Genomic DNA, 22,582 nt, shown 5'->3' with positions numbered 1-22,582 from the left:
ATTGCTGAGGATGCTAATAGTTTTAGAGGTTCTTATAAAGTTATGTTCAATAAATATTGCTCTTATAAAGAAAAACTCACAAAAGTTATTTTTTACGTGTTTGGTACATGAAATGAGAGAATTATTTAACACCCATTAAGTGATAGGTGAAATTAGTCTTCTTCACTGAACTAATCAGTGGCATCCTGCAAACACCCCAAACCACCTAATGAAGTAAAGGGCTGATGAAACATTGATGAGTCCTCGCACTTCACGGCACAGGAATGAGTGGGCTTTGATCTACAGTTCACTGTAGAAGATGCTTTGCTACCAGAGGAAAGTCTGGGCCAGAGAGAGAGGGTCTGTGCATATGCTTAGGGCCAAAAGCCATGTCTGTGGTAACCCTGCTTAGCTCCCACAATGGAAAAGTGATTTCTTTTGTGTGCAATGAATCACTGTGCGTCTTTCGTGTGCAATGAATCACTGTGCATCTCCCATTAATGGGCTCTGAAAGCCTGAGCTTAGGCAGTGGAGAGCATCTACAAGGCTAACCTTAAGAAATGGACACAGTCAGAGGAACTCAAGCACCCTGTTAATTGAATGTGTGGGTGTTCGCAGGTGAGATGGGTAACTCACACTCATGCAAAGGCGACAAACACCTCACAGTGCTCTGTGACATGCCATTCCTCATTTTGGGGGACCCAGAGCCCTACACATAGAGCTGGTCTTAACTTCTTCCTCACTTTCACACTTAACTCTTAAATTCCTAGATGATCCCAACTAGATTTCAGAGGCTTCTTTAATGCAATCAAAAGTTCCGGACCCTATCTACCCTTCAATACTCTCGAGTCTGAGAATAAAAAGATGAATAATAGATCATCCAAGGGGAGGACATTACATTTACTGACACACACTAGCATTTGTTATCTGCCTGGTATAGTGTTATACAGTTTACATACTAACAGCTCAATGCAGTACTGTTAGGTGTTCTTTTCCCCCAGATTATGGATGAGAAAACCAAGTGTCACAAAGATCAGGTTACCTCTCACGGTAACGTAGATCCGAGTGAGGAGGCCTGTTCACAGCCAGGCCTGCCTGATTTTGACGTGTGATGCTGGAGAAGAGTGTGAGGAAACCAGCCAGAAGTTGGAAATGCAAGGTGTCCAAGACCTTGAGGATTTTTAGGAGTTCGCTAAACTGGGGAATAGGTTTGGTGGGAGTCAAAGGGAATAAACTGAATGTATTTATTTTAGAAAATGCTATCACAAACACCATGAATCCCCACTGGCCAGCCCCAGATTTGGCCTGGATTTCAACCAAGTGCTAGAGCATGAGGATACATTGATGAGTGGAATGGGACCTGTGGCCTCGTGGAGCACACAGCCTAGGAGGCAAGAGTACTATTATTCAAACCTAAAAATAGATGTATATAATTAACGGTAACAAGTGATATCAGAGCTCAGAACTGAGTGTCTAACTAAAGTGTCTGTGGCAAGCAAAATAATGGTCCCCAAAGACATTCAGACCCTAACCCCCAAACCTGTGAATATGTTATGCTACACAGCAGGGTGGCAGGGGTGGAGGGGCGGGGGAGGTTGAGGGTTTAGGTAGAATTCAGAGTGTGAATCAGCTCACTGTAAAATAAGGAGATGATCCTGGCTTAGCTGGCTGGGCGCCATGGAATGACAAGGGCCTTGAGTGGGGAAGAGCCCGGAGTGTCAGGGAAGGAGATGTGACCAGGTCAGAGGTCTGAGTGATGGGACTGTTGAACTCAAAGGTGGGAGCAGACATAAGCCATGGAATGAAGGCAGCTTCTAGAAGCTGTTAAAACAGATTCTCGGGGCGCCTGGCTGGCTCAGTCATTAAGCATCTGCCTTCAGCTCATGTCATGGTCCCAGGGTCCTGGGATCGAGCCCTGCATCGGGCTCTCTGCTCAGCGGGAAGCCTGCTTCTCCCTCTCCCACTCCCCCTGCTTGTGTTCCCTTTCTTGCTGTGTCTCTCTGTCAAATAAATGAATAAAATCTTTAAGAAAAAAAAACAAACAAAAAAACAGATTCTCTCCTAGAGCCTCAAAAAGGAATTCAGCCCATCTTGATTTTACTTTTTAAAGATTTATTTATTTTAGAGAGAGAGCACAAGTGTCGGGGGAGGGGGAGCAGAGGGAGAGGGAGAGAGAAACCCAAGCAGACTCCACTCTGAGCACGGAGCCTGGTGTGGGGCCCAGTCCTATGACCCCGAGATCAAGACCTGAGCCGAAACCAAGAGTTGGTTGCTTAATCCACTGCCCCCCAACGCATCTTGATTTTAGTCCAGGCAGACCCACTTTGGACTTCTGATCTCCAGAACTTAATCAACGTGTGTTGTTTTAAGCCACTGATCTGTGGCAATTTGGGGTAATTTGTTACAGCAATGATAATAAACTAATACAGTGGGTGGTCCTGAAAATCTCCTGTCAGGCGGTGGCTCTTTAATGAGACCTAAAGGAGCCACGCAGACTCCCTGAGTAAACAGGCAGAGCGAGGAGTCCAGAGAGACCTAACGGATGAGGTTAGAGCAGCAAGGGGAGGTATGATGTCAGAGGAGGTGGGTGAGCTCAGCAGGTGCTCGAGCAGGGATCAGGTCCGCAGCCTTCAGCACACTGATCCTTCTAAAACAATGGGAACCCACTGAAGAAGGGCTTAACACCCAAGATGGCATTAGAATTTTGCTGAACACAACACAAGAATGTTGCTTAATCCCAGATTAGCTCTCTACCTCACTCCACTATTTTATTGCACATGGTACTCAGAAGCACAAATTTATGTTAACCGGGCACAATTAAAAAGACCAAAAGGCAGGGAAGATGTTACAAGGTACATTCCAAAGGCAATTCAAATTATTTGTACATTACCCCCAGACATCCTCTCCTCCCACAGAAATGAGTGATTAAAAGAAGATGCCAATACCGAGTCTGCTCAACATTTTGCTTTAAATGGCTGAGATTAGAGACAACAGTAACACAAGATTTGCTTTCACACTAAAATCTAAGTAAAATTTGGACTATCAGGTTGGGAATGTTCTGTTAACCTTTAAACGTGGTGTGACATCTAGTGGCCAAAGTTACCAATTTCCTTTTCTTTCTTGGCTTGATGTAGGCACCCTAGTGATAAAATGTACCCTGAAAGCAATAAACATCAAGCAACTAGTATGTGTAAAAGGTGAAGAGGACAGAAGGGGATGAAAATGTGTTATGTCTGCTCTCCTTGGAGCTTGCAGGCTCAGTTACAGCATGTGGCGGAAAGACAAGTATTACATATTCTAATACTGGATCTCTAGCGTTGTGTAACTATCCCACCTTCGATCCATCAGTGAACATGCGATTGTTGAGGCTAGAGTGTGGCGATCAACAGGAGCACTCAGCCCTGAGACCAGCACAGAGTAGTAGCTCAATAAATATTTACTACTATTAAATAACATTTCATCAAAGCTGCCAAATGCCATGGTAGCAAGAGGAGAATCAGGGGACTCCCAGCTACCACGGGATGGCAGTTCCTGGGTGTGATAAAATGATGAAGTGTTAAATTGCAGATGCTAGCAAACGCACATTTTATTAGGGCTGAAATGTAAGCTTCAGGGGGTTCCCACATGACTGCCAATCGGGCGCCTTTAGAGAAATTGCTCATCTTCTCTGAGATGCTTGCCCAATTGTAAAACAAGATTAAGAAACACTTCACAGAAATTCTGTGCAGATCAACTGAGATAATGCATAGGAAAGAGATTTTAACCCTAAAATATTATACTCATTTAAAATATCTACACTCATTTAAAATTTGGCAAACTGTCCAAAGGAAATGCTGAAAGACCTAAAATCATAACCCCAGGGAATCAGGCTGCACAGGAAGATCATCACGGTCAATTTACCAAATGTATCCATTTACCAAAAATGTCTTCACCTGTTGTCAGTCTTGATTACAGGTAATGATAGGTATTCCTTCCTGAATTTTTATTATCTTTTCTAAGCTCAGTATTCCAGATGGAAACATCGCAGTTTGTTGTGTTTCTCAATTCTTTCTGTTAATTTCTGCTTTGCCAATATTTAGGCAGGTTGTCTGTGTGTTTCAGGTTTAATCACTTAATGTTTGGGTTCATCTCACATTTTATGTGTGTAGCTATAGTTTTTCAAATTTGAGGTATGACTGGTCGATTTATTATTATAATCCTTTCCTTTCTGCCTCTTGAAAGCTTTTACCGATTCATTAAAATCTTTGTGTAAGCTGACCAGGCTGGACTATTTCACCTGCTTCTTGTTCAAAATCAAATTTCAGAATTTTATTAGTGAGAGAGTTTGGGCAATTTCTGATGTTTTACTGATAATTTTGAATTTAACTTTAACTGAATTGACATTTAAATTCAATTTGATTTTAAATTCTGATTTCCTTAGGATGCTTTTGAATAAAAATGTAAGTTTAATTCATTTAAATTACATGTACTTAAATAAAATGTATTTAAGTATTTTATTTGGATAATACATTTTAAATTTTCATTTGAAAAGTTACTATGTATGATATAATTATTTTATTTTACCTTAAGCTTGGTGTTTCTGTAAAATTAAAAAAAAAAAAAAGCCTCACATGCCATTTGAGAAATTGGCAAAATAATACAAAAATTGTGTTCTGAAAAGAAACAGAAATAACATTTTAAAAATTCCAAATGTCTAGAATTAATAGTACCACACGGGGTGCAAATTTTAGGTTGGAAAATGTCCTGAAAATATTTAATTTCATACTGATTTCTGCTCAGCATTTTTACCAATTTCGGGGGCACTTTTACTTTAGTCACTATTCACAATTTCACTTTCAGTAACTAAAAATTGAACATCTGTGTCAATGCTGTTAAAACCACAGTTTTAAAACTGGGTTAAAGCCAGTCAGGAAATGTGGTCACTGTGGAAATTTGTCATTTGCTAAATTTGGAGAATTGCCTCGCAGACTAATTTGAAGGAACATGACCAACGCGAGGAACAGCAGAGGGCGCCAGAGAGCACAACATCCTCTGCGTGGCCACACCTCATTGGGTGAGAGCTTGTGTGAGGAAGATTTAACATTCACATACTTCAGTAAGAAGTGAATGGCACCATCAACTTTCAAGATAATTAAAATTTCTAGTCTTAGCTATCACTCCAAAGTGGATCGGTTTAGTAATTTTACATGATAAAAAATATATATAAACCAATGGCAAGGCTTTAAAAAGATGGATTGAGGAAAAATGGACTGGTAGCCCTTGGATGGTTCTAAGTTCACCCCATTCCATTACCTGAATCATTCTGTGATGCTCTCCACCCGCTAGAGGAACAAGGAAGAATACATTCCCAGCTATGTTCTTGGCTTCAATGGCGTTCCTGAGATTCAGACACAAACAGCCCCATGGGTACACAACTGAGAACACAAGCAGAGAAGAAATGATCCACTCTTACCTTCCCGATGAGGGAAGATGTTGTATCCAGTACATCTTTGTATCTTCCACAATTTTCGCTAATTGATGGTTGAGAATAAACCAAATCCATTCACACTTACTGAGCCATGAACACAAATTCAAAGTTAAATATAAATGTCCTTGGCAACATTGTAATTACAGGAAATGTTTTAGGAGAAAAAATATTCCCTTGAACAGGATTTGTGCAAGATTGGAAGGAGATCTACTGAGAGCGTTCAAAATATGGGGATAGAAATCCAAGGCCTGGGGAAGGAAATTCAATCAGGGGCCAGAAGGGTAGGGAGGGTGGGACCGGAGGGTGTGCTGGGGAGCATGTGTCATGGTGTTGGAAACACTGGGATCAGACAAGGAAGGGTCCTGACTGTGGTTTGCACTTGACTCTAAGTCTGAGAAGTCTTATTTGGGGTTTTTTAAATTCTGGGGCAGTCACTGGCGTGTATTTATTTTAGAGAGAGGGAGAATGCATGAGCAGGGGGAGGGGCAGAGGGATAGAGAGAGAGAGAGAGAATCTCAAGCAGACTGCTTGCTGAGCACAGAGCCCCACAAGTGGCTTGAAAATCAAGAGCCAGACGCTTAACTGACTGAGCCACCCAGGTTGCCCCCTGAACCATTTTCCCAAACTGCAAATTTAATCCATTACACTCTGCTTAGGTGCTTTCACGTTGCCCTTATGATAAAAATCACACTGCAGGGCCCATGGGCTCAACGACGCTCTGCAGCCGCATGCTGCAGCCCCGTTTCCCTCCTAGCCTTCAATGCTGCAGTCACTGCGACGTCCAGCACTGCCTTCGTCATGCCGTATCCTGCCATCGGGCATGCTGTTCCCTCTGCCTCAAACACGTCCTGAACCCCCACACCCCACCTACGCCACTGCCTCGCTTTGCCTGGCTTATGCTTACTCATTCTTGAAATACGTGCTCAAATACGGCTTCCTCAGGAAGCCGTCCCCGGCCTGCCCCTCTGTCCACTAACCCAGACCCCCTCACCCACCCTCTCTGAGCACCTTGGCCCTCCTTCATTGCATGCGTGTTCCTTCTGTCATCATCTGCCTCCCCCCTAAGCTGCAGACTGCCTGAGCTCAGACCTTGTTTTTACTTTTCAGCTGCATCCCCAGGAGCAGCTGGGTGCAGGGTGCCCATCACATGGGAGGTATCCAGCAAATATTTTTGGAATTAAAAAAAAAGGAATATATTGTTGTGAAGCCAAAATAACTCTCTCCACTTTTAAAGATGGAACCTGAAACTCAGTGAAAAGAAGGAATCCTTCAGAATCCAGGCACTGGGATTCAGCTGATTCAGGTAATGCAGTGTGATGGGTTCAGGCTGGCTGAATTCCAGGGCCTCAGAGTGGCAGAAACCGTGTTACACCCTCCCGCAGCCTCCGAAGATGCCAGAAGTCGGGGCTCCTAGCAGACGCCAGGACTAGTGCCCAGTGTCTGACTGGGCCAGGCAGACCCTGAGATGCCGCTGGCTCTTGGAAACATGAGCTCCCGCTCCTTCCTGGCTGCCTCCACCACAGTCCTTCCCCGCCATTCGGGGCTCCCTCCTCCTCCATAGTGGACTTCCTTTCTCTTTCTGCTCTCCTGTATCTAAGGGATTAGTAGGCCCTGAATGCCTCGGTGCCAGACAACCCTCTCTCCCCCCAGGTGGGGTTAGGAGTGAACACCAACACCTGCCGGGTTGTGGGAAGGAGAAGGAACCACCTGCTGGCTGGGAGCACTGAGGTGGGGCCACAGCTCCTTTTGCAGGCACCTGAGGATCTTAGAAACAGCCTGCCTGCTGGGGCCACAGCCTGAGCCGCTCAGCCTTCATTTCCCAGGGCTGTAAGCGTGTTAACAGTGGTGGGGACCTGGGTTATTTGTGGTGGAGAAATCTCTAGCACATAGTCTGTCTTAATCCGAACTTGGAGACTCCTTACCTGGAAGGCATTACGCTAAGTGAAATAAATCCGAGAAAGACAAATACTGTATGAGGTATATATTTGAAAGTTGCTAAGAGAGTAGATCTTAAAAGTTCTCATCACAGTTTGTAAAAAAAAAAAAAAGTGTGACCTTATGAGGTGATGGGTGTTAACTAGACTTAATGTGGTGATCGTTTCACAATATATACAAATCTCAAATCGCTACATTGTACCCCTGAGACTAATATGTTATATGTCAATTATACCTCAATAATAATAACAACAAAACTCGGGGATGCCCGCAGCAGAAGGGGTAGAGGTTCTGTGCGTATGAAACCGTAAACCTGGAGCTGCTAGGGAGATGTTTCAGGGAGCGTTTTCCCTATGACAGTGATGGCTCTATTTTAAGCTAACTTTTAAAATTCTAGAATGACAAACATATCATAATGGGTTTTGGTGCAATATAGTCATAGGCTCAAATCTCAACAGCGGAGAGATCTTGAGCAAATTACTTAAACTTTCTGACCTTCAGGTGTCTTTTGATCTCTTTTCACAGGGATTAACTGAGAAAATGGATTAACCAGACATGTGTACGTAATGTTGGTTTCCACCCCAGCCCAAGGACGTGCGCATGGTACAATCCCATGAGTGAGAGTAGCAGTGGCAGAGATGAAGCCTGGGGTGCATGCTGAGTGACAGGCCAGGACTGAAACTCTTATCCCCCAGCTGTGGGGGTGCTAAGGTGCTGGGGTGGTAGTCAGTGGAAGGGGGTGCACTGGAGACATGGTATATCAGGCATTTGAGAACTAAAAAGCAAAGGGTAATTATAAGGACTACGGAGTTGCATTGCTATTGCTGGGGGCTATGATGCTGTCCAGAAAGTAAAAGAAAGGCTCAAGTTGATTAATCATCAATTAAAAGCAAACTATAAAATCCAGAGGGCCTCCTTGGAAGACACTCTCCTCTCCTTCAGCCGAAGGACAGAAGAAGCTGAAGATCAGGGCCACAACATAATTACAAGAGTAATAGAACTGCAGAGAAGGATAAATTCTCAATGTAGGCATGTCTGCTATACTGAAGCCAGGGGTCCCTGGCAGGGAAGGATTGGAACCTGAGATTTAGGATAGGTACATCTGGGTTAATTAATTTGAAACTCTTGAGCCCCTAGGTTCCCTTGAAAGATCTGGTCTGCTCTTTCCAGTTAAAAGCGAATTCTTCCCCCATCACCTGAAGATCATGCAGACACATTCACCCTACAAGGGAACAGGTCTCCCTGCTTAGCATATCCCACACCTTTCCCACTGGCCATTATGCTAATGACTAGGTTTAGGGTATGACATCACCCAGCTGCATAAATTGTGACCCAAATCTGGCTAGTAGGAGAGCTGCAGGACCTAGCAAATTGTACCCCTGCAGCCAGGAGAGAACATATAGGTCTTGATTCTAAATGTGCTGGATGGGAGGTATATGTGGTGGGAAGACATGGAACATAAAATTAGATAAGGGGGAAGTTATTGATGTCAGAGCATTTCCCTATTGCAAGGATTTGATATTCTGGCAAGGAGCATAGAAGATGACGCCACCACCATGATGCTCAGATGGCTCTTGGAAGCTCAACCAAATAAAAGCCCCACCATAGCTGCTCTGCCAGATGTAAGAGATTTGCTGGAGAACATCAACATAGCCTCAGCTACATGATATATGGCCCATGATCTTGCAAATGCATTCTTTTCCATCCCTACTAAAAAGAACTAAAAATATTTTGCATTTATTTGGAGCAAGGCTATGCAAGGCTATGTTAATTCTCCCACCCTCTGTCATACTATTGTCCAAAGAGAAATAGATTGTCTAGACATCCCAAGTAATAGGGCATGGGTCCACTATATCAATGATATGATGTTGATCCAATCAGATGAGCAAGAAGTAGCGAGTACATTGGAAGCCTTTATGACGCACATGCTTTCCAGAGGTGGGACATAAATCTTTCAGTGACTCAGGGGCCTGCCTAATCCTTGAAGCTTTTAGGGAGTCAGTGGCCCTGGGCATGTTGCAACATCTTCTCTATAGTCAAGAACAAATTCTTCCATAGCACACCTCCCACACCTCCCAGAAGGAAATGCAATGCTTGATTGCCTTTTTGGGGTTCTAAAGATCACATATTCCGCACATGAGAATATACGAGGAGACATAACATGTTGCCAGCTTTGAGCGCAGCCCCAGCAAGAAACAACTGTCACAAACAACCATGCCTCTCAGGCCATATGACCAGGTAGACCTCATGGTATCTGTGATGGAAAAAGATGTTGTGTTGGGTCCGTTATGATCAATCCCAATAAAAGAATCACCATTTAGATTGCTAGGGTTCCAAAGCATAGCCATGTCATCTGCAACAGAGAATGATTCATCTTTTAAAATTAGCTGACCATGGACATTAAGAGGAAATGTGGCCAGACCTGGCCACTATCAGATAGATTTTGTCCAACCCACAAAGTCATAAGCAGCAGCAACCCATCATAAAACTGAAACGGGGTGGGGGTGCCTGGGTGGCTCAGTCGGTTGAGTGTCTGACTCTTGATTTCGGCTCAGGTCATGATCTCAGGGTCGTGGGATCAAGCCCCACATCAGGCTCTGCGTTCAGCATGGAGTCAGCTTGTCCCTCTCCCTCCTCAAATAAATAAGTAAAATCCTTAAATAAGCAACAACATTAATTAATTAATTAAAACTGAAGGGGTACATTTAGGATAAGATACACAGAGCCAAGGGCCCAGTAAGCTGCATTAGCAGGTAGCCCAGACCCCCTTGTAACTCACCACTGTTGTACCCATGTCCTTCCTTCATTCACTCTGATGGCCATTGTTGGGGAGGATCGCTTACAATCAGCTGACAGAGGAAGGAAAAGGCTATACTTCATTCACAGATGTATAGGCTCGGTATATGGTGCGAGCTGACATACCCTACAGCCCCATTCACATGGCCCTGAAGTCAGTGGTGGGGGGCACTCCTGCCACTAGGCAGAGCTTCGGGCAGTATGCCCAGTCGTTCTATAGACTCCTGGGCCGCGGCAAATGTCTTGGCTGATGAGTCAGGGGCTGTAAGAAGAAAACCTGAAGAATGGGGACAGGGACATCTAGGAAAGAGGCATGAGGATGCACCTATGGGTGCAGATGCAAAGTGTGGAGATCTTTATAACACATGTAAATGCCACCAGAGAGCTACCACAAGGAGGCAATCAACAGCCAGGGACACAGAATGATTTGGACAGTTAACCTGTTCACGTTGGCCACCAACACCCACTTTCCCCAGGGTTAAAATGATGAGTGTGTGAAGGAATATCCACGGGGGCAAATCCATGGGATGGAGGCAAGGCACGGGCCCAGCAGCATGAATTCCAACTCACCAGCCAGTGAGTCACCCAGTGGCCATAGATGCCATTGGCCTCATTTCACTGCTGGAAGAAGCTGCGATTCATCTGACTGTAACCAATACATGGTCTGGATATGAGTTTGCCTTCCCTGCATGCAATGCTTCAGGCAACACCACTGTGTGACTGGGCACTCTTCTGTGTTGGCGGTTTGCACGCAGAGAAATGCAATTAACTTTATAGAGCATGAACTATATGCCAGTCTCTGTGTTAAGTACTGGGCCTACGCAGATAGTCAAGGTTTTGCCCTTGTTTCGTGGCTACTGGGGGTTACTTTTGTCTTGGGGACAGGATAGCTATGTTCCAGCATTAAAATGATTTCGCAGGCTAACTAAGAAGATTCTGAGCTCAAGTGACGTCATCATTCCATGGCTAACTTGGGACTGGGACCAGAAGCTTCTATTTTCATTGATGGTCCGACTCAGAATAAAGTGTATTCATCCACGTTGATCAGATACACAAGTCTCATTGGTAAGCAGCATCCTAAAAGGCACTTGATGAGGAAAATAAAATAGAATGAAATAAAGTTTGAACTTCAGCTTTCTACCTTGCAGATGTGAGCATCGCGTTCCCATCCTGAGTGACTCTTATCTAGGATGGGAAGTCTTGGGTGTTTGCAGCAGTAGGAGCCCCCCTTCGACACACAGCTCCTGTCTCCCCCACGGCCACCATGAAGCCACCAAGTGCAGGCAAAGTTCCCTGGAGGAATCAGGCTTCCAGAACCTCTCCTCTTGGAAATGTACACACTGATGGAGGCTTCCTTCCATCAAGCCCTCCCACCTGCTCCAGCGCCTTCCTATACCTGTTTCCCAGGAATAAAAGCTTGTAGCCAGGAAGGATGAATGACACAGCCACAATAGGACAGGATGGGAAAGCAACGTGGGTCTGTCCTAGTCCCTCTGTAAGCCCTACACATCTACATTTGCCAGGGGACAGGCCTGCTCTTAATCACATTAAAGAAACTGAGTCACCTGAGGGCCCCCCTCAGGAATGATTAAAGTCATCCCAGGAAAGCATATAAAGCGAGATGAGGACTGGGGTGGGACTGGAGGAATGTCAAGATCAGGGTGCAGGAGCTCTTGGTGGCTCTAAGCCTTGTACACAGCAGGGGCTTAGGGCAGCAATGGGGTTGGGAGCATGGTTATCCCAGGCCTTGGGCGGGGGGGGCCTCACTTAAGCTCAATGTGCGCAGCAAGGATTCTGCTGTTCCATAGGCTTGCACGCACTCGATGCAGGCCACAGACAGCTACAGATCAAGAAATATAGAGATGTTTTATGAAAGTTTTTATTCACATAAGTAAATGTGGATTTATTATGGATAATGGATAGTCCACTTATCTCCTTAGCAGCCTTAAGGAGAACTGTCAGCTTCAGAGTTTGGGTGGGGGGACAAAAGGGAGAAGAATCCCAAGGAACCCAAAAGATGAGACTTTTCAGAAGGAGAAAATGCACAATTCCACACGCTGATGGATCAAAGATCAAATAAAATAAGGACTAAAGAGAGGTGCTTGTATGTGTTAGTGCTGACCTCCCAAGAGCACGCACTGGTGTTGGGACAAACTCCAGACTGCAGCTGAAGGAGAAGACAGGCAGTGAGCTCAGTGGAAAGAATGAGCTCGGGCAACTCTTGTGGAAGGTTCAGGAAGTGTGAGCGGGCCCGGCTAGAGGCTACACAGGAGGTGAGTAGTAAGAGAATCCGTGTTCCCTGAGCCCCCACTGTGCCATCTCACGTGTACACGGACATCCCAGAGCTCCCCACATTTCATCGTCACACAACCCTAGGAGACGAGCAAAAGCATACTCACTTGGCCAATGAATAGCATGAAGCTCAAAGAAGTAACATACTTGTCAGGAAGATCTGGGACCCAAGCCTATTTTCAAAATTGTTCTTTCCATGACATTCACATGTCTGGTAGAGTCAAGGGAAGGTTGACTTGTTCCTATTTTAAGAAGGTGGGACACAGGCATGTTTACAGGTGGAGAGAAATGAGTCTTCCTAATCCCCATTGCTGGCACCACCCAACATCTCATTTGACCAGCTTTCTCTAGTCCCAGGACCCCTGCCCAGGCCCCAGGTTGGAGGAGATGGAGCAGGGCCCAGTGGGTGCGAATCAGCATGAGCTCAGCCAGCTCATCTTTCACATGCTTTGCCTGTGGGACAGGGAAAGCTCTAAGAAGAATAAAGCTGGGCTTTGCTTACTAAAATCAGTAGCCAGGACCCCGAATCAAGCCGAGGCTCTTACTCCAGCCATTTACCATGGTGCTGTTCCCATCTCCTTCCCCACAGTCCTTGTGGCATCGATGTTATATGGCTTTGGTCACCTTCCAGATGACTGGTCCTGCCCCTTGGCCCGAGGAGCAAGATGGGGCCACACAGCACCCACGGACACCCTGCTCCCCTCGAAAAAGAAGCTTTTCCACAAAAGAAAAATGATCTCTGCCACTCTCTTGCTGAATGACAAGATATTCTATGAGTATTGCCATATTTTATTTTTTCCCCAAGTCCCTTGTTCTATTACCGCCTTCACCCCCATTATATCCTGAGAGGTAGGCCTGGCTGAGCTAATCCCAGGTGGCAGCCAAGAAAGCCAAATGCAGCGCAGTTAGGAAACATCTCAAAGCCCTAATAATGACGGACCAAACACTGCAGCTGGGACTTATTTTCTCCTGGCCCTAACCCAGAGCTATTTCCTTCAGCCTTCAAACCTCAATGCCCGTCCACGTTCCCGGACTGTGGGGCCTTTGGGGAGGCCCGGTGCAGGGAGGGCATCGGACTTGGTGCCAGGCCCTGCGCCAGCTGCTTCACATAAATGAGTTCACTCAACTCCCACTTAACCACTCCACGTTAGGCAAAACAAACCATTTTAATCAGGTAAAAGTAATCATTTTGGAACAAGGAAAACCATAGTTAGTAACATGAAGTGATTTATCTAAGATCAGAAATTGAGGGCCAGGAGTGGAGCCAGCTTTGCAGGTCCTGGGTGCTAGGCCCACTCCTGGGAACTGGACGGCCTGGCGTGGCCCCCCACCTCAGTGCACCCTGGCTGAGTGTGCATCTACAGGATGTGCATCCTACCTGCCCTTCCAACCCACAAGGCAACTGGGGCTTAAATGAGGTTGTGCATTTGAAAGCTGCTTGACTACAGACGTGCAGTCCACACTTGCTCCTTATTATCTCAGCCCCATGAACACACGTGTCCTTTCTAAAGACAGAGGATGTCCAAGGACAGAGGATGAGGCCACTTGTCAGTGATGCTATCATTTAATCACTCGATGTCCATTCCTGATGATTAACCAAAGCGCTGAGATTCACACTCGGATTCATGAAGCAAACGTACAGAATGTACCATCACCTTCCTTTATGTCCCTTTATGTCCCTTTGAAGACTTCACTGTTGAGGTACTCTGCTGGGAAATGTGACCCCTCTGCTCACTCGGAGTGAAGAGGTCTGCCTGGATGTGCGTATGTGTCTGGAAGCAAACCATGGACGCTGGGACCTGGGAGATCTGTGTCTTGCCTCCTACCAACCATTGGATCCCAGGCAAACCAGTTAGCCCCTATGGGCCTCTGTTTCTTATCTCTCGAAGGGAGATCTTGGGGGTCACTGGGCTTCCTTCCCCCCCTTTACGGCAGAGAAGATAAAATGGCAGCATATACTGGACTGTGCCCTACTTGGCACCAGATCGGAGTTTTAATCCCAACCCCCTCTCTTACTGGCTGTGTGACTTTGGGCAAATCCCTTTACCTTTCTGATCATAGGTTTCTCTCTATGAAAACTGGCAAGGACCGTTGTGGGAGTAACGCAGCCCAGTTCAGGGCCGGCAGCTCCGTCCTGACCCACCTTCAAGATGGTTCCTTTCTGAAGCGCAAGATTGTTCCTAGCGAACCCGCTGTTTGGCCTCTCCAGAGTCCTCAGCCCAGATGTAGGCTGTTTGATGACGCAGCCACTGATTTTATTGTGAACCCTAATTTCTCCAGCAAAGAAATAGCCTGAACTGATTGTGAGCAAAGTGACTTTGTCTGAGCAGCAAGCAGGTGGCTGTTCTCTCTCCATCCTCGGGACTGACCTCCTCCTGCCCAGGGAGGGGGAGGAGAGGGAGGGTTGGAGAGGCCTGATGTCACACAGCCCTACATAAGGGCCTCCTTTAGGTTCCTGTGGGCGGTTTGGAAGCAGCTGAGGAATGAGTTAGGTCCCGGTTGTGGGATTTTTTTTTAAGTCAGAGACAGACACAGCTGTTGAGCAAAATGCAGACTCCACAGAAAACCCAAAGCCTCAGACCCTTCAAGCAGAGGAAGAGCTTAGGTAGAATTCTAAGGGAAGCTGTCTGGACTGCCTGAGAGAGGGAAGAGGGTACAGACTTCTCTTGCTGTTTACTTATTCTTTTGTCTTTGAAATATTCACAGCAACCAGACAAGAGGAAGTTGCTGGAATCCGGGCAAAGTTCCCAAACAAGATCCCGGTAAGACTTCATTGTGCTTTTTGAAAAGGAGTATACCCTGGGGCACCTGGGTAGCTCAGTCGTTGGGCGTCTGCCTTCGGCTCAGGTCACGGTCCCAGGGTCCTGGGATCGAGCCCCACGTAGGGCTCCCTGCTCTGCGGGAAGCCTGCTTCTCCCTCTCCCACTCCCCCCGCTTGTGTTCCCTCTCTTGCTGTGTCTCTCTCTGTCAAATAAATAAATAAAATCTTAAAAAAAAAAAAGAAAAGAAAAGAAAAAGAAGAAAAGGAGTATACTCTGTTCCTTGAAAAATAAAATAAAATAACAAGAAGAAGGGGAAAAAAACCGAGTCTCTCCCTATTCTAAATTTCTAAGATACGGAGAGCTCGGAATCACATTCTTAGGGACTGACCCTCTTGACAGGTGATAGTGGAACGCTACCCCAGGGAGAAGTTCCTGCCTCCGCTGGACAAGACCAAGTTCCTGGTCCCACAGGAGCTGACCATGACCCAATTCCTCAGCGTCATCCGGTAGGAGACAAAGTGCACGTCAGGGAGCATGCTGGGCTTTTTTCCGTTTGCTTTGTTAGTTGGTTTGGTTTTGAGGATGGGGGCATTCTGGAAGAGAGAGAAAAGATTTCCTTTGTGACTCACCTTTTAGATTCTGTAGTGCCCAGAAAAGATGCTCTGAGAATTAATCTAACTTAAACAGGTGGGAGAACCCACAGATAACAAGTTTAAAGAGAATAAGAGCTGCCAACTTTTCTAAGAAGTTTCAGAGGTCATCTTGGCTCTGGAACTAGTCCAGAAGATCCTTTTTTCCACATGCTGCTTGAAACCCAGTCTGCATTTTCCCAGTAGAAACACAGTACCTTTAAAGTGTGTGTGCACTGGGGGAGTGGGCACCTCTTCAAAAGGCAAATGCCCCCTGCACTGCTCAGACCCTGGGAGGGAGGATAGGGAGGGCGTCCCCACACATGGTCCTCCCTTGGGTTAAGGCACAGCAAAGAAAATGGAGCTATTTTTAAAGCTTAATAGGGTTAAGTAGTGTCACCCGACACATGGCTTCAGTAAAAATGATTTGGGAGTAATGTGAATGTAACCCCTGGGGGGTAATTCTTCGTAGGGTTGAAAAGTCTGGAGAGGCCAGCCCTCTCGAGTTGCATAGCTGCTTGTTTACTCAAGAATTCATTATGAGTGTGTCTGTCTCTGTTCTGTTTCTCTTGACGAGTTATTTAAGAACATCCCGATTTCCTCTCCTCAGGGAAGCTTATGTTGGCCCAGAGTGAGGTGGAGGTGGCTAAGGGAACATGAGTGTTAGGATTATACCCCTTCCCCCACCTCCCTGGGAAACAACCCGTGGAGTTCTGAGAGCCATTCTTTTTCTCCTTCCCAGACAGGGGTCATCCTCTCTTTTCCACCAGTCCTGACCACCTCCCCATCTCAACATTTGATGCTCCAGGATGTTTATTGAGCATCAGTTATGTTTTCTGTTCTTTCTAGGCTCTGTCTTTTACAGCAGTGAACAGAACAGACAAAAATCCCTGCCCATAGCCTCCTTCTCCAGGGAATGCCAAAACCCTCATTGAAAGAGAGCATGGCAGGCCAGCTGGGTGGTGCCATCAGTTAAGTGTCCAACTCTTGGTTTCAGTTCAGTTTGTGATCTCAGGGTTGTGAGATCGAGCACTGTGCTGGGCTCCATTCTCGATGTGGGGTCTGCTTGGGGATTCTCTCTCCCTCTCCCTCTGCCCCTCTTGCTTATGCTCTCTCTCTCTCTCTCAAATATATAAATAAGTCTTAAAGAAAAAAGAGAGCACGGCAAGAGATAGGAGGTGGGCATGCAGACTCTGGGAACAGAGTTCCCTGCAGAGCTGAAGGCCATGCACTTGTCCTCAGCTCCACCCACTCCCACTGTAGAGCACTTCTTTTACCCCAAAACACCCATGCAATTGTCAAAGCCGAAATCTTTGGGGTTACTTTGGGAGGGATTATCTGGTTGTAAAATTAATCGGTTTCCAGCCACCTGTGTCCCATAGCCACATAGACCTAGCTCACCTGAAAGTTCAAAGCTCTGAGACCAGAGTGGGCAGGCAGGGCCTGTCTTTCCAAGCAGAGCAAATGGAACTGTGCTGCAGAGAAATAGCCCTTACCTGGGGGTCCACATGGCCATGTTGTCCTCCACCGCAGGAGGAGTCAGGCCTCAGATTGACCTTGATATTTACAGCATGTCCAATTGAACTTTGCTGCTTCTCCATCTCCTTGAGATGGGAGGAGGGATGGTAGGGAGAGGAAAGAGCAGCTACCCATTGCTCAGGAGCTGAAAGAAAGAAAGAAAGAAAGAAAGAAAGAAAGAAAGAAAGAAAGAAAGAAAGAAAGAAAGAAAGAAAGAAAGGGAGAAAGAGAGAAAGAAAGAGAGAGAGAAAGAAAGAAGAAAGAAAGAAAGAAAGAGAGAAAGAAAGAGAGAGAGAAAGAAAGAAGAAAGAAAGAAAGAAAGAAAGAAAGAAAGAAAGAAAGAAAGAAAGAAGAGAGAAAGGAAGAAAGAAAGAAAGAAAGAAAGAAAGAAAGAAAGAAAGAGAAAGAAAGAAAGAAAGAAAGAAAGAAAGAAAGAAAGAAAGAAAGAAAGAAAGAAAGAAAGAAAGAAAGAGAAACAACCTTCCAAAATGCCATCCCAAGGCTGTTGAACAGTGAGATGCTGGGAGATACTGGAATCTCCTTTGTATGTCTGCGATGTACATACCTTGCGTTTGAGAGCAAAGAGGGGCTTATTAGTGTAGCATTTTTGTGTTGGTATGTCTCCTAGTTAATGATGGGATGGCCTGACCATTTTGGTCCAACCGGGAGGACTTAAGGTATTTTAAATCTACAGGGAAGGAGTAGGGAGCTATTCAGTCTTCCTGAGCATCATGATTCTGCAGCCCTGTGAGATGCTTCCCAGGCAAGCTGAATCAGAATCTCTGGGTGTCGAGGAGTGCCTGGGGGCGCTCAGTTGGTTAAGCTAAGCGTCTGACTTTGGCTCAGGTCATGATCTCAGGGACCTGAGATCGAGCCCCATGTCAAGCTCTGTGCTCAGCAGGGAGTCTGCTTGTCCCTCTGCCCCTCCCCCTGCTTGTACACACACTCTCTCTCTCCAATAAATAAATACATAAAATCTTTAAAAGAATCTGTGTGTGTGGAGTGCAGGCATCTGCTTTCATCAGGCCCTCCTGGGGACTTGTCAAGTTTGAGGGCAATGCGCTCGAGCGGGGAGGTGGGCTCCTTGGGTCAGCATGTTTGCAGTGGACAAACAGAGGTGAGTCAGGCCTTGGGTCAGGGGCCCATTCCCTGCCCAGTTAAAGTTTTCCCTTCCTGCCCCCTCACTCCTCCCCACCCAGGAGCCGCCTGGTCCTCGGGGCCACCGAAGCCTTTTATTTGCTGGTGAACAACAGGAGCCTCGTCAGCATGAGTGTGACCATGGCAGAAGTCTACAGGGACTACAAGGACGAGGACGGCTTTGTGTATGTGACCTACGCCTCCCAGGAGATGTTTGGCTGCTCGGGGTCAGCTCGGACCCTGCCATACTCTCTAGTGCGTGTCAAGAGCCAGTCCTCTAACCTGTGGAGGGACAGACTGCCTCCTGTGTGTGTGGCAGGCGGTCCAGGGAACAGGGCTGCCCCTCAGTGATCGGCACTCCCCAGGACAGGAAGGCCTGGCCGCCCCTGTATCTTTATGGGGCCCCATGCTCTGTGTGCTCTAAGACAGTGGGCTGGCTCTTGGGAACTCTGGACATACTAAGTCTTTTCTGAGTAAGAAATGGTGAGCTTGTGTGATGGTTTTGTGCGGTGAGCTGGAGATGGATTTTACGTGTCTTCTGTGGTGGGAGCGTCAGGCCCTTGGGGAGTTTGATTTCACCCCCGTGTGGGGAGGAGTCCCACGTGTGCTCGGTCATAGGGAACCTCGGGCTGTGGACGGGTCCCTGTGGAGCCCCCATGTGGAGCCGGTGTGAACCGGCTCATCTGGAGGCGGGGGTCCTTCTCTGTATTGTTACAGAGATGACCGTTGTATTTCCACAGCGTTCGCTCAATTTGCTTATTTCCTCTTCGATTCTGTTGTGTGTACTTATGCAGTACAGATTTATGCCAAAGATTCAACTGTTCAATACAAAGTCACTTAACTCCTGTGCATGTTTGCTATGTGCCAGGCACCCCGTGTGCTCATCACAACCCTCTATGGCTAATTATTGTGATCTTCATTACACAATGAGGAAGTGGAGGCCCAGCAAGGTCAAAAATATTTTCCAAACTCACACAACAAGGTCTGCTGGCATGGGAGCCCAGGGAGTCTGGCTTTGGACGCTGCCCGCAGTCCTCATTCTCTGCGAGAACCCCTTCTGATGAGGTTACTCTGAGAGATCCAGCTGGCTGCTTGAGTTACAGAGCCCACGTTCACCAATTTAGCCCATGGGGAGACCTGCAAAGTGGGGTGCGCAGGAGAGCTTGGCAAATGAATGATGGTGGGTGTTTTGTTTAGAAGCTGCGGCACAAAGTACCAGCATATTTGTCGGGGAAGGCTTTGCAGGGTGTTCAGCTTGAGCAGGGTTTTGAAGCATGGATAGGAGTTTGTCTCGAAAGGATTTTTACCTATTTATACTCAACATACATTTACTGAGCACTTACTAAATGGTAAGCACTATTCTAGGTCGTGGAAATACAACATTAACCAAGACAGGAAAGGTCCCAGCCCTCAGGAGTCACTTCAATTCCAGGGAGGGAGAAAAGACAATATTCGAGACGAGTTTAGATGCTTATAAGTACAATAAAGAAAAATAAAACAAAACAGAAGGTGATTCAAAGATTTAATCCTTTCAGCAGGATGGCCAGAGAGAGCTTCTGGGAGGGAAGAACTTTCACTTGGACCCGAAGGATGACCACGAGCCAGTGGTGGAGGCTGAGCATGGCAGGGAGGGAAGGTGGCCGGGCAGATCCAAACATGTGAGCCTGACAAACGGAGAGGATTCTGGGCGGAGGCAGCGGGGAAGGGGAGAGAAGTTAAGCAGGGGCCAGGTCTACAGGGTCAACTTTGCTAAGGTGTTTGGAGTTTGTTTTAAGGTTGCTAAGTAGGAAAGGAGAAGCATTCTAACTGGAGAAAGAGGCTCAGGGAAGGTGTGATCTCCACCCCCCCTACGTCACGGAGCTGGCCTGTGTCCTTTGCTCACTCTGGGCATCAGCTTCCTAACTCCCAGGCAGCCAGCCTGCCCTCTCTCCTGCCCTCGGCTGTCCTTTCCCTGCCCGGCTTGCCCACTCTACCACTCTACTCACTTCCTCTAACACCCATTCATCGAGTCCTCTTTGCCATCTGCCAAAGAAAACAGTGCCTGCCATGCTTGTTCTTCAGACACATCCTGTTGCTTCACCTTGAGGGATGAATATTCTTCCTGAATGAATCTACGACCCAGGACTGACTCTGACCTTGATGAGAGGTGGTTGGCCCTGGAGAGCCACCTAACTGCCGGTGCCCGGGGCTGGTGCTCCTGCTCTCAGCCTTATCCATTTCCGTGCCTGCTCTGGAATCCAGCATCTAAGCTTGTCGTCATGCTGGGTCATAGCTGGGTGAGCTGCTGTGTTCTGTTCGGTCTCCAAGACCGTTCCCAGTATGGCTTCCATCCTGCGTCAACCCCTGGCTGCCTTGTTTGCGGTGCACAGTGTTTCCTGCTGCTATCTAACCAACCAGCCAAAATTCATAGGTGGCATAGAACAATCCGGGCTTTTTTGTGCTCATGGTGTCTGTGGGTAAGGATTCCAGAAAGTGCACAGTGACCACAGCTTGTCTCTGCTCCCTGACGTCTGGGGACTCAGCTGGGAGACCCGAAAGGCTGGGAGTGACTTGAACAGCTGGGAGCTGGGATCATCCAGAGGCTTCTTCAGTCTCTTATCCGACCCCTGGGCCAGAATGGCCCAAGGTGGGCCCAGCTGAGCCTGGAGGGGCTCCATGTGGCCTTTCTCAGCGTGGGTTCCTGGACAGCCATCCTCAGGAGCAGCGGGAGGGCACCGCGATCCAAGGAGCCAAGACTGCAGCTGACTTGTCCCTAGGTGATGAATCTCAATTGATTTTGGTCAGGATTTTTTTTCTTTATTTTCTTCACATCTACTCAGATGCATAAGATTAATTGGCAATGTGTTCTTCAATAAATTATCACTTTTCTGTTATGGTATTCATCATCTCCTATTGATTTTTATGAGTTCACAAAGTTGAGTAATTCACGCTTTGTATTAAAATAATTATCCAGTTCTTTTTGATCTTGTTTATGGCAGACTTTCTCACATAGCTGCTTTTTATCTTTATGTGATCTTTTCCTTGTGGATTCTGAGTTCCCGTTCTCAATAGAAAATTTCTCCCAACCCCACGATTATAAACAATGTATACCCATCCTGTGTTTACTTCTAGCACCAATGATTTCACTTTGTTTACATTTAAGTATTGGAACCAACTGGAATTTATTTGGTAACAGAAGAAAGTATACAGGTTCCATTTTTCCCTAATGCGCTAAGTGTCACATGCGCTTTTAATAAATTATCTATCTATGGGCGTTTGAATGTGCTGTGATTATGTGTTTATGTCTTATTACCATAACAACAACAACAACAAAAATGCTTAAGAACAGTGGACTGTGACTTTCCTTTTTTGGGTTCCCTGCAGCTCCCAGTAATGCCAAGCACATTTGGCTCATTAATGTTTGGTGATAAATTTGAGAACTTGCGTTGTCAGAGGGAGATACTAGAATTATGGGATTGTGCCATTGGTTGTTTCCACAGTGATGAGGTCAGGCACGAAACCATTTTGGTTTTGTTGCCTGTTTTACGGCATTAGCCACCCTCTCCTCACGCCCGTAAAACCAAAGGAGGGCAGATAAAAATGCACTTGCTTATGTCACAGCTAACGTGGGATCTAAAGCTGATCCGATTCCCTTGAGCGCCCAGACCGGAGATCATCAAACTGTAGCCTCCAGCCATCTGACATGGGGCTATTTCTGTAAATAAAGTACTTCTGGAATGAATGCAGCCTCCCCATTTCTTTACCATGGTCTCTGGGTGCTTCTGGGCTACACTGGCAAAGTTGAGTATTTGTGACGTAGACCATAAAACCTGCAAAGCCTAAAATGTTTACTATCCGACCCTTTACAGAAAAAGTTTGCTGACCCCCTAGTCTAGGTTTATGGTAATAATTTTATCATCAAGAGCTCCTGGGGGATAAATCACATTAGGAAGATGTTTCTTTTCATTGTTGTTTTGGTCCTACCGGAGCTGGGAAGGAAAGCATTTCCCAGACCGAGGGGCTCATTGATTTTGTGTGGCTAAGTCCTTGACTGAATGGAGACACTCCTAATCACGGCTCATACTCGC

The 22,582-nt window shown here is 46.5% G+C and overlaps 1 protein-coding gene across 1 annotated transcript; it reads left to right on the top strand.

Moving 5' to 3' along the window:
* The first annotated feature begins 14,946 nt into the window (after positions 1–14,946).
* MAP1LC3C (microtubule associated protein 1 light chain 3 gamma) lies at positions 14,947–22,144 on the top strand. The gene is made up of 4 exons (XM_035010944.1): positions 14,947–15,074; positions 15,176–15,231; positions 15,631–15,737; positions 18,578–22,144. Exons 1-4 carry the CDS (start codon positions 15,017–15,019, stop codon positions 18,864–18,866), a joined length of 510 nt encoding a protein of 169 aa, XP_034866835.1. The 5' UTR covers positions 14,947–15,016; the 3' UTR covers positions 18,867–22,144.
* The last annotated feature ends 438 nt before the right edge of the window (positions 22,145–22,582 follow it).

The sequence above is a fragment of the Mirounga leonina genome, unplaced genomic scaffold (assembly GCF_011800145.1).
Source record: "Mirounga leonina isolate KUSES-001 unplaced genomic scaffold, KU_Mleo_1.0 Mir_154, whole genome shotgun sequence".
Lineage (NCBI taxonomy): Eukaryota > Metazoa > Chordata > Mammalia > Carnivora > Phocidae > Mirounga > Mirounga leonina.
Note: the sequence above shows the minus strand (reverse complement) of the source record. Positions and strands in the feature narration are given on the sequence as shown.